We start from the raw sequence: 13,519 nt of genomic DNA, 5'->3' as shown, positions 1-13,519 counted from the left end.
AGCATTTAGCCTGCTGCTCCCCCTTGAGTGGCCCTAGGTAGCAAATCTACTCTTTGTATTATCTCTAGATCACATGTATATCAACCAGAAGCCGCATAAGAGAAATTAAGCCTATAAATACATGTAAGATATAGCTTTGAGGTGAGGCACTTTCTGAATACTATCTGAGCCTCGCAACAGCCTCTTACGGTAGGTTAGCATTATACAATTTTTACAAATGAGGAAACTGACCCACAGAGATGTTTATGATTCACTTGCTCATAAACCAGAAGAAGTTAGTGCAGTGCTGCGAATGGTCCCCAGATATTCTGACTTCTACTGCCCTGCTCTTTTAAATACAATGTTAAAGGGCACTTAAAAAATATAACTTCTGGGTTTTTTTTTAACTATTACAATTTGGAGAGTAGAAGACAAAAATGCATTTGCCAGCACCTTGTGTATATTTTCACCATTTCGCCAACATAGCTGAGTTATATTCTCCCCATTTTTTTCACATAGTAATGAGACCACATTTAAAAAACAACCAAACAAACAAACAAAAAACAAGCAAGCAAACAGGAAGATCTGACTTCAAGAACTATACCAATCAGCAGGGAAAGTTCAGGAGCAGGTTTAGTACCTGAAAGTAATTTAAGAAAAAGATACATACTGACTATACTTCAAGTTTCCAGTGTCTCAGTTGCAATCAAACTTCATTATTTTACTAACACTTTAGATACTAACATTTGAGAATTAAAAAAATACTTATTTATATTGTTCACTGTTTGCATTTTTCTCACCTTGAAAAAATTAGATTTGGTCAGTTTTAACAATTAAATGTTTTGAGCATAAAGTTCTTAATATTGTAACATGTGGATGTCAACTACCCTACCACCGCAGGGATGCTTTAATTCCCCCCCCCCCCCATCAGAATTCTTTTTTTAAGTGGTCAAAATATTCACATACACCTTAAATTTTATGAAATCTGTTTATAACGTATGCACTTTGGGCTACAATTAAATTGAGAGTGCCTCTTTACAGTAGTGAGTTCTATTTATATGTTAGTTTAAATGTCATTTATTAATCAGTAAATACTTTGCTTGTAAAACAAGATTTTACATTGTTTAGAATGTGTAAAAAATCATTAAGAGGAATAAGGCTTTCGACAAATATCAGGAGAGAAAACAACTAATGTCAGGAGAGAGATAAAATAAGAAATTTAAACTTTTACATTTTTCATGCAGAGGGCAGATTTTTAAAAGATGTCTGAACAGTTAAATTAGGAAAACCCCGTATAAAAGACTTTTAACAAAGAACAGATAAAGGTGTACTTGAAAGATCTGAACACACACTAAATCACTTGTCTCAGAGGATGTGCATCTTAGGTATTAAGCAAATTAACTAACTTACTGTACCAATGACAAATATTTCTGAAAAAATCAGGCAACCAGAGAGGCACTGGAAAAAATGCAGTACAGATTTTCAAAAAAGAAAATTGAAATGATCCTAGCAGTTTATTGCCCCATAAGTCTAACTTCTATCCCCAATATAATAATTAAACAAATATTGAGAAAAGTATGACTGGAGGATGACAACCATAAGCAATACATGGCATTGGTTCCTATAGAACAAATCTTGCCGGAGAAGTTGCCCAAATTAAGGAAATTCAGTAGATGCAAATGATTTGATACTAAACCCCATGAACTCTATTTTGAAAAATTATTTCAAATTGGTTTGGATAGAAATAGTTAAGCAGAAGTAAAACTTCTGGGGGAAATAAAAAGTGTGTGTGTAGAAGGGATTAATGTTAAATGCCAATGTATCCAGTTTATTTAACATCTTCATTGTGATCTTGAAGGAGTAAGATGTCCATTAAAGCAGAGGTTCTCAACCTTTTTCTTTCTGAAGCCCCCTCAACATGCTATAAAAACGCCACCGCCCACCTGTGCCACAATAATGGATTTTCTGCATATAAAAGCCAGGGCTGGCATTAGGGGGTAGCAAGCAGGGCAGTTGCCTGAGGCCTCATGTCACAGGGGCCCCCATGCAGCTACAATGTTTAGGCTTCAACCCCGGATGGCAGGGTTCAGGGCCCGGGCTTCAACCCCATACGGCAGGGCTTCGGCCTTCTGCCCTGGGCCCCAGCGAGTCTAATGCTGGCCCTGCGTGGCGGCCTCCCTGAAATCTGCTTGCAGCCCCCCAGGGGGCCTCGGACCTCTGGTTGAGAACCATTGCATTAAGGAAAATCACAGATTATATTAAGTTGTTTTGAGTTATGCATACCAGTGAATGCAGAAATAATAGAGAGAGCCCTAAAGAGATGAGAACCATTGGTGGAGAATACAACAATGGAAAAATATAGCTGTACATCTCGGGAAGACTATGGAAAACACACATTCAATGGGAGGAAGAAACAGTGATGCAAAAAAAGAAAAGGGTGAGAGTATTCAGCAAATTAGATATAAGTAGTAGGGCTAGTGGTTTGTCACGGTAAATTAGACAATAAGTTGAAGTCTGGTCACAGAAAAAAGGCAAGAATCAATTTATGGAAAAAATGCCAGAAGTCACAGGTTACATTATTTCAACCAAAATATCCTTTATTTTGCAATGAAAAGTATTTAACAGCATTTAACTAATAGTTTAATACCACTCACCCGCTGCATGCCAATTCAGACTCACAGCAGTGAGCCGCGGCTGACCCTTCTTCTCCCCTACATGAGCCTTTGCAAAGGGGGTGGCAGCAGCAGCATTGTACAGAAGCTTCTTATCCAGATATGCTAGCTTCAAGACTTTCCTCAAAAAACTAGTCGTGTCAAGGAATCCATGAAGTCCCTACCCCCAGTCCAGCCATGACAAACCACTAGCCCTCATGAGTTGCTGCTCTCCTTCAGCCTCCCATCCTGCCCAGATTTTTACTTGGCATCTTAAGTTTTTCCACTGAAATACAAATGTCAAATATCATTAATTTTTTAAATGATAGGATCCATGACTATTGATGACCTAAATTTTTAGCTTGACATTGAGAATGGCTAATGAAACGTTATGTCACCCAAGCAGTGAATCAGAGGCATTACTTCCCAGAGCAGGGAGATAATAAACCCTCGCTTTACATTTCTGGTGCAACCATACCAGGCATACTGGATTCAGTTCTGAGCAGCTCATTTTAAGATAGAGTTACTGAAGGACATTCAGAAAAAGCAACAACAATGACCAGTGGCTGGAGGGACTTGACTTATGATGGAAGACTAAAAAGAGCTAAATCAAGAGCTTGGCTGAGCGATGACAAAAAGGGACATGATAACAGTTGACATATTTGAATTATGTAAACACGAAGGAGAGAGACTTATTGAACTAGTACAAAGGGATACAACTAAGTAGGAGGATGAAATTAAAAAGGAAAATTCAAACTAATTAGAACTAAACTGGATGAAGAGCTAAGTAATGCACTATAGGGAACAAACCTGTATTGTCAGGGAGATGGACTGGATGACACAGTAGTTCTTTTCCATCTCCAGCTTCTGCATGGAATGACTCTCTTACTGTACTACTTAATGTAAGTACAGATACTTGTGACATTAACACTTGTTCAGACAGCTTCCCTAGCTGAAAAGTGATTTACACTGCTGCATAAGTACTAGATATCAAACAATTATGGTTGGGAAACATTTACACTTTTACGAGTGGGGACAAATTCTACCCTTGGATGTGAGGCTATCCTTGCAGTTAAAAAGGAAGGAATTTTCCTCCAGGGCAGATTGGAAGAGGCCCTGGAGGTTTTTCGCCTTCCTCTGTAGCATGGGGCACAGGTCACTTGCTGGAGGATTCTCTGCACCTTGAAGTCTTTAAACCATGCTTTGAGGACTTCAATGGCTCAGATGTAGGTGGGAGGTTTATCGCAGGACTGGGTGGGTGAGATTCTGTGGCCTGCATTGTGCAGGAGGTCAGACTAGATGATGATAATGGTCCCTTCTGACCTTAGAATCATAGAATCATAGAATATAAGGGTTGGAAGGGACCCCAGAAGGTCATCTAGTCCAACCCCCTGCTCAAAGCAGGACCAATTCCCAGTTAAATCATCCCAGCCAGGGCTTTGTCAAGCCTGACCTTAAAAACCTCTAAGGAAGGAGATTCTACCACCTCCCTAGGTAACACATTCCAGTGTTTCACCACCCTCTTAGTGAAAAAGTTTTTCCTAATATCCAATCTAAACCTCCCCCACTGCAGCTTGAGACCATTACTCCTCGTTCTGTCATCTGCTACCATTGAGAACAGTCTAGAGCCATCCTCTTTGGAACCCCCTTTCAGGTAGTTGAAAGCAGCTATCAAATCCCCCCTCATTCTTCTCTTCTGCAGGCTAAACAATCCCAGCTCCCTCAGCCTCTCCTCATAAGTCATGTGTTCCAGACCCCTAATCATTTTTGTTGCCCTTCGCTGGACTCTCTCCAATTTATCCACATCCTTCTTGAAGTGTGGGGCCCAAAACTGGACACAGTACTCCAGATGAGGCCTCACCAATGTCGAATAGAGGGGAACGATCACGTCCCTCGATCTGCTCGCTATGCCCCTACTTATACATCCCAAAATGCCATTGGCCTTCTTGGCAACAAGGGCACACTGCTGACTCATATCCAGCTTCTCGTCCACTGTCACCCCTAGGTCCTTTTCCGCAGAACTGCTGCCTAGCCATTCGGTCCCTAGTCTGTAGCTGTGCATTGGGTTCTTCCGTCCTAAGTGCAGGACCCTGCACTTATCCTTATTGAACCTCATCAGATTTCTTTTGGCCCAATCCTCCAATTTGTCTAGGTCCTTCTGTATCCTATCCCTCCCCTCCAGCGTATCTACCACTCCTCCTTAATATCTATGAATCTATAAAAAGAGTGACACGTAACAACTGTCAATGTGGCCACTAATTTTCTCACACATCCTTCCTTTTCAGCACATTTAAACATGTATTGGTGGCACAAACACTTAAATGAATGAGATATCAAGTCACATTGCCAGGCAGTATGGCACACCTGTCATATCATCCAGTATAGAAAAGGATGGAAAAATTATTTATGAACGGGATGTCTTTGTCCAGAGATCTAGTGCTATAGCTGATCAGTCAAGAAAAAATAATGGTGAGAGATGAGAGAGTTCCCCAAACCAACCAAGTCCTTACCTTTTCTACATGAATTCAGCGAGAACATCTCTGTCAAAGTGAAAAGATCTGATTCCTAGGAAAGCAAGAGGGTGAAGAGGCAGGAAGTTAGAATTTATATTCCTCTCTGAAATGTCTAAGCCTCCACTAGCTTTTCTGATATTAACTATCTTTTAGGTGAGGAATACAGCTGAATTCTGATCAGATTCCAGTTTGAATGACTGCATTCTGCTTGGCTATATTATCTATTATTTGAGGTCTTAAATTGCTGAATAAAGTTGTTGCACTCTGTTAAATAGCTGCTATGTTATATCTAGAGGTGGGGGAAGTGATCCCTCTAAATATCAGTTCAAGTTTGTAAAGACTTTGGAAATTTGCAGGATGAAAGGTGCTACTGATTTCTAGGCATTCACAATCTAGCCATAGCAAGTCCCACTGAGATGAAATACAATATACTGATAGGCTGCTCTTGAGATTTCTCCCACGCCCTCAACACACATTTTTTTTCTTAAGACTGACATATATCGGTTAATATATTTTCCCAGTTATAAAGCACACTGAAAAGTCCTGCATTTGTTTGATGTTTCAGTTGTTTTTTGCCCAACTCAAGTTAAGAAGTTAAGCTAGCTATTTATTTTAAAATGCACTGTCCTCAATGTGGGACTAATGACGTCTGATAGGGGAAAGAGAAACGCAAGGGCAACAAAACATGATTTTGGAAATAATCTATTACTCATGCCCACTAGTTCGGTTTTAGAGCATTCTTGGAATTAGAGTAACAAAGATTTCATAACAGATTTGAAGCAGATTTGTGGGTGTTCCCATTCAGATGATACTATTATTACTAGGCTTTCAAAGGGCTCCCACTGAAATCAATAGCAAAAATCCTATTGATTCCAGTGGTGCAAGAACAGCCTAAGTGCAAGAACACTTTTCTATTCTGAAAAGTGACTGTGTGAAAATGGCACCTTTCTTATACTCAACAGATCTGCTCCCTTTGTGCATGCAGAGCCAAACCTACTGATTTTGGTGATAAGAAGTTGACACTTTGCTATAGTAATTAACCATTTTTTGTAGTGAAGAAGCCAAATAACTTTGTATTTTTAATTGTCTATTTCAAAAATAGTGAAATAGACAAACATGATCCCTCAAGAGGATTGCCTGCATGGATCCATACTGTAGGTGACTGATGAGTATACAGTGGGCACGAACGTGGTATTTTCAATAGCTGTACTTGTTGAGGTTGGACTCCCTCCTAGCCCAATGATACATAACGGCAGATTGCTTGGATGGATCCACACTGTCATCCTCAAAGAACAACAGTAACAATTGCTATAGAAAAATATTTACATATTTCTTTCAGCATTGCCTGCATGAAAACCCACTGTAGGTGATTAACAAGCAGTCCCCAGACCCAAAGAGATAAAGCTGGAGAATCTTGCTCAACTAAGGATTCCAGGATGCTCCAAATTGGATGATCCAACCTACAAGCGAAGTCCTGGTAGTAATTCAGCATGAATATCATAACATCATTCATGGATGGAACTCTAGGTAGCAGTTTAGTATACCTCTCTGGGGATGAACATTCCTGAGACTTGGAGTAATGGTCATCGTAGACTTGGTACAAAATGCCTTCATGTCTGCTGATATTGGTATCTCTATTAATTCATGGCAAGTGTGGATGTTGAGTCTAATCTACTTTGACAATCTATGAGTGGGAATGGACTGACCTCTCATTTTATCCCAATATGATACAAAATAGCCAGCTCTTGAAAACTTTAAAGTTATTGGGGAGTGACCGCTAATGGTGTCACAGAAGCATATGGCTTTGATGAGGACATCTTGGAACAGGCATATCCGTGGCATCTTCCTTCCTTCCATTCCTTTAAATATGACAAAGATTGAGACATCAGTTACTTGCATGTAGACTAAATCTTCAGTGAAAGATCTTGCACGATGACGTCTCATGTAAGTAATATAAGAAATTGAACCTACGTAGCCCAATAGGGCTAATGTGCCTTTGGTGTATAGAATAGGTGAGATTCATTCCAGGAGGACCATGAATTCAGAGAGAACCAGAGAGGCCTCATCTTAACTAGGACGGTCAGAAGAATTCTGAAATCAGGAGATCCAAGAGTGGATCTATGACCTCATCAATGATGACAGTAAGGTTGACTCTGATAGTTCCTGGCTCTGAAGACCAAGTCCACCAGGACAGTGCACAGAGGAAACATGGAAAGGAGAAAGAGGGGATGCGTCACTATTCAGCACCAAGGAAGGAGATATCAGAGCCAGCGAACACAGAGATCTAAAGAGATTCAGCAACAGATTAGCTCAGTTCACGAACACCACCAATGTCAAGTAATTATTCATTATTTGTATTACAGTAGCACTTAGAGATCCCCAAATGAGATGCCTGCACCCCCCCATTATCCCAGACACTGGTCAAACACATAGTAATAGATTGTAAGCCCTTTGGGGCAGGGACTGTCTAAACAGATAAGAAAGATTAAGGGTGGGAGGCGAACAAGGACACAGACGGAGAGGTTAAGTGATTTTCTCAAGGTTACATAGTGTGTCAGAGCCAGAGCTCATAGTCCAGTGTTCCCTCCATTGGGCTAAGTTTCCTCTGAATGACATAGAAAGCTTTGGGAGCAGTCACAGCCTGGATCTAATCACCCAGCAGCTGGGTATCCAAGAGCAGCACAGAGGCAACAGCCTGGATAGATGTACTCAGCATTGAGGCACCTGGAACCAACATTCATCAGCTAGATTCAGCACCAGAACTGGAGGGTCCAATGCCAAGATCCCTAACACAGAGGATCTCGAACCAGAAACCATCAATGATACCACAGCACCCAAAACCAAGATGGAAGATCCCAAGACACTCAATGTTGCCACCAGACATTGCTGAAGACACTGACACCAAGGAAGACCCGCAATTATGGTGGCCTCATGGCTTCTTTTCATCTTTGCTGCTGAAGGAAAAGAATGATAATGAGAGATGGAGTGTTTCAAAGACTCAAGAAGTTTGCTGTTAAGACTTGATGCTGAGCTAGAGGTGGGAGTTTATCTCTCTTTTTGACATGACACTGGGTTTAGAGAGAATGGAACCATGAAGCTATGGGACTTCTAACAGGCAGTTCAATGGGACATTTAGAATCAACAACATAAGATGACCAAGCCAAGTTTCTGGGTGCTGAAGCATTTCCAGGCCCAGCATTAGAACCTGACTAAGCAGAATGAGACATGCTCACACTGAAGAAGAACAGGAACCAAATATGTTAGCTGATGACAGACTTAATACAATTACAGCAGGGACACAGATAGAAGCCAGCAAACTTGACTTTAGTAATTTTTAGATAGGCCCTCAACAACATGAGAGCAGCCCAGAAACATAATGCTCAAGAGAGCATTAGGATTTTTGGCCATCTCCAGTAACTATTCCTAGCTATAAATAAATCTATATTTATATATATAGAAAAAGCTGTTTCCCCAAAACAGGCCACACAAGGAAGCAACCTACACCACAGAGCTCTTGCTCACTGCCTATAGCAGTCAGAAAAAACTAAGCCACATTCACATCCCTTTGTATATCGTTGAGTGTAGGGGAGGTCAAAAGGACACTGGCAGGAGGTTCATGCAGCCCCCCCCCCCCCCCCGCCTCTCCGACATTGCTATTCCAAAATTCCCAAGGCTTGCTCCTCACCTAAAACAGGGATCCATGCAGGCAATGCTCAAAGAACTGTTTTTAATTTCTACCACAGAGGCTGATGGATCACTGGTTCTTTAGAGAAGATTTCTGTTCTCCATCACTGCCTTCTTGGGATTTCTGCTGCTAAGTTTAGTGAGGCTGTGGAGGGTCACTGATGCTGGTAGGCAGCTTGGGATAGCATTGGCAGAAGGAGTTCCAAAGGTCCCTGGCACCTGCTGCACACCCAGCCCAGTCCCCCTGCAAAATCCAGGTCTGTGGGCCCAATGGGGAGCCCAGAGACATAGCACTAGGCAGATGGGCTGCATGTGGAGTCAAGGAACTAGGCTCTACAGCAGGGCTGAGGACCAGTGGGGTTGCAGGAAAAAGGAATCAGCTGGCAGCTTTGTTTGCCAGTTTTGCTTCCAATTCCAGATACCCATCTTGGAACCTTCTCACCTCATCCATTCCCCACAACATTATTCCCCCTGCAGCTGTTAGCACTAAGAAGGAGACACCAGGCTTGAGAAACTTCCCCAGCTCTATCAAACCAGGGCTCTCCTCTGGAGTTTCCCAGAAGTGAACAGCTGCCTCTGGAACTCAGCTGTTAAAATCCACATCTCTGAAAGCTTCCCAATCTCACACAGGCTCCCTTTCCCCCACCCAATCCCACTCCAGCTCCCCTTGCCCCCCGGATACAGAAGCTCAGGCACCCTCACATCACCCCGGCTCCCCTTATCCCCCCCATATGGAGGCTCAGACACACACCCCTTGTCCCCCTTGCTCCCCTTCCCCCACTATACGGAGGCTCAGACGCACTCCCCCCCCATATCACCGCGGCTCCCCTTGCCCCCCCATCCAGAAGCTCAGACACCCCCCACGTCACCCCAGCTCCCCTTGCCCCCCCATACGGAGGCTCAGACACCCCCACACCGGCTCCCCTTACCCCATCTCCCCCACTCCCAGCTCCCCTTGCCCCCCCATCCCGAGGCTCAGACACCTTCCCCCCCCCGGCTCCCCTTGCCCCCCATCCCCATGCGCAGACTCCCCAACGCCTCCCACCGACTCCCCTTGCCCCCCCCCATCCCCACAACACACACACCTCGCCCCCGCCTGCAGGCTCAGCGCCTCCCCGCCGCACACGGGGCCGCCCCATCCCCGCCGCGCCCAGAGGCGCCGAGCCTCCCCTTCGGCACAACGCCCCGGCTCCCCGCTCCGCCCCCCCGCCCCGGCTCCCCGGCGCGAAGCCCCTCCTGCCCGCGCCGCGCACACACGCAGATGCCGCCAGCCGCCCGCGACGCACACGGCGGCTCGGAGCCTCCCACGGATGGAGAGGTGCAGGTCCCAGGTCCCCGACACCGACCTCCTCACAACTCTCTAGCGCCGGTCCGCGACAGCCGAAACTACAACTCCCAAGAGCCTCTGCGATCCGCTTCCGGTGTGCGCACCGGAAACGAAACCTGCCACCTTGGCCGCTACGACCCAGGAGCGGCGGGTGGGAGCTATCCCCATGGCAACAGTTCGGGCCAATGGGAGAGAAGTAGGGCAGGGCTAGAGGCCGGGTTGGCAGTGGACGGTGGCCGTACGAGGAGGTTCGTCGGTGCTCAGGTAAGCGAGGCGGAGAGGGGCGAGGTTCTGGCCCTGCTGTCGGGCGCGCTAAGTCCCGTACCCTGCCTCAGACTGTTCCTTCGCCTCACGCCCAGTCCTGCGTCACTCCCAACCGGCCGCCCCCCTGTTTCCCGCCGCCGGCCTCGCCTCAGGTCCCCCGCCGCCGCCCCCGTCTTCTCCGCGGACGCCCCGCTTCCCGCCACCGCGCTGGCCTTGGCCCTTCTCCTCTTCGCCTTCCCGTGCTTAGTTCAGCTCTTCGCCGTGTTAGCTGCTGGGGCCTGGGGGGAGGTGGGAGTGAAGAGGGTATGGCAGCGTCTCACACGCATAGGCCACCACCACATAGCCTTGGGGCAGCGTTTGGTCTCCGCTCTTCAGCAGCCTTTTACAGGGGATCGAATTTGTCTCCTGCCCTTGGGAAGCTTGTGCACGAATCTGTCTCTCCTTTCCTTTTCATTGCACGAGAGGTAGCTGCTATTTGATTTTTTTATTTTTCTTTGAGTGAGTTCAGTGCCAGTGAAATACACTGTCCTGACAGTGCTGGAGACTGGGCTCCTGGGGCCCTAAGAGGCACAAAAGGAGCTTCCTCCTGTTTGCCTTCCAGCAAAGAGCCTCAGCTAAGATGAATGGGAATTGCCTAAACAGGGGGTCTGACTGGGAGTTGTTTAGATCCTAAGGAGCTCCATCAGTGAAGTCCTGACACTAAGCTGTAGGCATTGAAGATAATTCAGAATGAAATGCATAGGTGTAAGTGGCTTATGGCTTTTATTTTATTTTCTTAGAGCAGAGATTAGTTCTAGAAAACAAGACTTGGATTTTGTGGGAGGAAGTGAAATACAGCAAGACTTCGTGTGTGTGTGTGTGTGTGTGTGTAGTTCTCACTTTAAACACTGGAGATCAATAGTTCTATTTTTTTTCAATAATGAAATGGCTAGCCACGTTAAGCAGTATATTTAGGTTAGTTATATAGTGTCGTACATGGGCATGGTGTCTTAGAAAATAAAGTCCATACAGCAGGAGGCAATGATATCACAGGAAAGTGTTGGCAGTAGAGAGAGGCAAGGGTGAAATCAATATGCTCATGTGACACCTATGGTCACATATGTGATAAACTCTTTTAATCTGAAGTTCACATCTGTCTTGGGTTATGGTCATTATGAAAGGCATAGTACAATTTCATATTCTGTGAAAGCACCAAATGTCCCCATACCAGTCTCAGAAATTTTATGTTTTATACTACTGTATTGTTCAATTTATGTAGAACAGATATATTAAGATTTAAGCTAAGTACTGCCCCTGGCAAGTAGGTCATTATTTAACCTTCTGTCTTTGTATGTAACAAACTGCAAAGCTTATCTCAGACAATCTCTTGTCAATGTTTAACACTGGATGCATTCTTATGAAGTACCTATCAAATAAGTGCTCTGCACACCTCAGAAGCTAGGCCCATTATGACTACCAACCTGCTACTCCTGTGAGCAGAGGCAGTCCTTAGGCAACTAAGTTTCTGCTTTTGGGCATACCCACTGCTGTCTCACTCTTGGCGTCCTGATGCCTATCTCACACCTAAGTCCTGGTGGGATCCTCAAACCAGGGGAAGATAGGTGTTTCCCCCCATCTGTCTTGCCTGTGGGGCATGTTCAAATGGGCATACTCAGAGGATGCTTAACTCCACACAAAACAGCTGGTATAGGAGGAGCAGGGCTGCTCCCTCATAATTTTCAGCTGAGGCATTAGGGTGCTCACATGGGAAGTGGCAGATCCTGGTTAAATTCCCTTCTCTGCATGATGAGAAGGGATCAGAACAGGGGTTCTCCATCTCAGGTGATCTTTAACTATTGGACTATAGGATATTCTGATGTGGGTCTCTAATAATTTAATTAAAGTGGAATAGATTTAACAAATATTGGGTGAGAGTGAGGATCACACAATAAAAACTTCTGTTCAAATTCCTTCTCATCAGGCAGAGGGGCTAATTGAACTGGGGTCTTCTACATCCTGGATGAGTAGCCTAACTACTAGACTAAAGGTTATTAGGGAGAGCTCCTTCTCTCTATCCATACGTATGTATACTTTTTTAAAAAAGTAATTTGTTTCTCCATTACATTTGTAAAATTCGTTTTTTGTCCACATAATTAAAACTGCATCAGAAAACAAATGCTTGTTTTCTTATTTTTTTAATTTTTCCCTTCCAGGTTAAATGCTAAACTTGAAAAACGTATTCCAGTTCCAAACTTTTTGCTGTGGCTTACAGTGCAGAGCTTTGCTTCTCCCAGTCAGACAGAAAATGAGTGGAACAAAATGCGATGGGACAGGCAAGGGAGTCACCTGAAGGTAAGAAATGTCTGACTACTGGCATCTGGCTGACTACTGGCTAAGCAGCAATTCTGCTGAAAAGAACCTGGGGATTACAGTGGATGAGAAGCTGGATATGAGTCAGCACTGTGTCCTTGTTGCCAAGAAGGCCAACGGCATATTGGGCTGTATTAGTAGGAACATTGCCAGCAGATCGAGGGAAGTGATTATTCCCCTTTAGTTGGCACTGGTGAGGCCACACCTGGAGTATTGTGTCCAGTTTTAGTCCCCCCTCTTCAGAAGGGATGTGGACAAATTGGAGAGAGTCCAGTGGAGGGCAACGTAAAGGATTAGGGGGCTGGGGCACATACCTTACGAGGAGAGGCTGAGGGAACTGGGGTTATTTAGTCTGCGGAAGAGAAGAGTGAGGGGGGATTTGATAGCAGCCTTCAACTACCTGAAGGGGGGTTTCAAAGAGGATGGAGCTAGGCTGTTCTCAGTGGTGGCAGATGACAGAACAAGAAACAATGGTCTCAAGTTGCAGTGGGGGAGGTCTAGGTTGGATATTAGGAAACACCATTTCACTAGGATGGTGGTGAAGCACTGGAATGGGTTACTCTAGGGAGGTGGTAGAATCTCCATCCTTAGAGGTTTTTAAGGCCCGGCGTGACAAAGCCTTGGCTGGGATGATTTAGTTGGTGTTGGTCCTGCTTTGAGCAGGGGATTGGACTAGATGACCTCCTGAGGTCTCTTCAAACCCTAATATTCTATGATTCTTATCTCCCATAACTTTCATCCAACTTCACTCA

At 44.6% G+C, this 13,519-nt stretch overlaps 2 protein-coding genes across 7 annotated transcripts in view; one reads left to right on the top strand and one right to left on the bottom strand.

The window, feature by feature from the left end:
• DHX30 (DExH-box helicase 30) overlaps window positions 1–10,246 on the bottom strand; it is a 42,356-nt gene extending 32,110 nt beyond the window's left edge. The window contains exons 1-2 of one of the 4 annotated variants that reach the window (XM_075126088.1): window positions 10,174–10,246; window positions 5,141–5,195 (exon numbers count right to left, since the gene is read on the bottom strand). In XM_075126088.1, the coding sequence (XP_074982189.1) occupies window positions 5,141–5,168 (28 nt within the window). In that variant the 5' untranslated portion in view covers window positions 5,169–5,195; window positions 10,174–10,246. Of the gene's footprint in view, window positions 1–5,140; window positions 5,196–9,912; window positions 9,982–10,080 lie in introns of those variants that run through there. The other 3 variants (XM_075126087.1, XM_075126089.1, XM_075126086.1) reach the window with 3 other exon arrangements.
• A 71-nt stretch (window positions 10,247–10,317) lies between these two features.
• LOC125631098 (KAT8 regulatory NSL complex subunit 1) overlaps window positions 10,318–13,519 on the top strand; it is a 139,930-nt gene continuing 136,728 nt past the window's right edge. For 2 of the 3 annotated variants that reach the window (XM_048837288.2, XM_048837287.2), the window contains exons 1-2: window positions 10,318–10,418; window positions 12,611–12,749. The gene's annotated coding sequence lies outside the window, so the exon portion shown is untranslated. Of the gene's footprint in view, window positions 10,419–10,865; window positions 10,883–12,610; window positions 12,750–13,519 lie in introns of those variants that run through there. The other variant, XM_075126092.1, reaches the window with a different exon arrangement.

This window comes from Caretta caretta, chromosome 2 (genome assembly GCF_965140235.1).
Source record: "Caretta caretta isolate rCarCar2 chromosome 2, rCarCar1.hap1, whole genome shotgun sequence".
In the NCBI taxonomy this organism is placed as follows: domain Eukaryota; kingdom Metazoa; phylum Chordata; order Testudines; family Cheloniidae; genus Caretta; species Caretta caretta.
The sequence above is the reverse complement of the archived record's forward strand: the minus strand, read 5'-3'. Positions and strand labels throughout refer to the sequence as shown.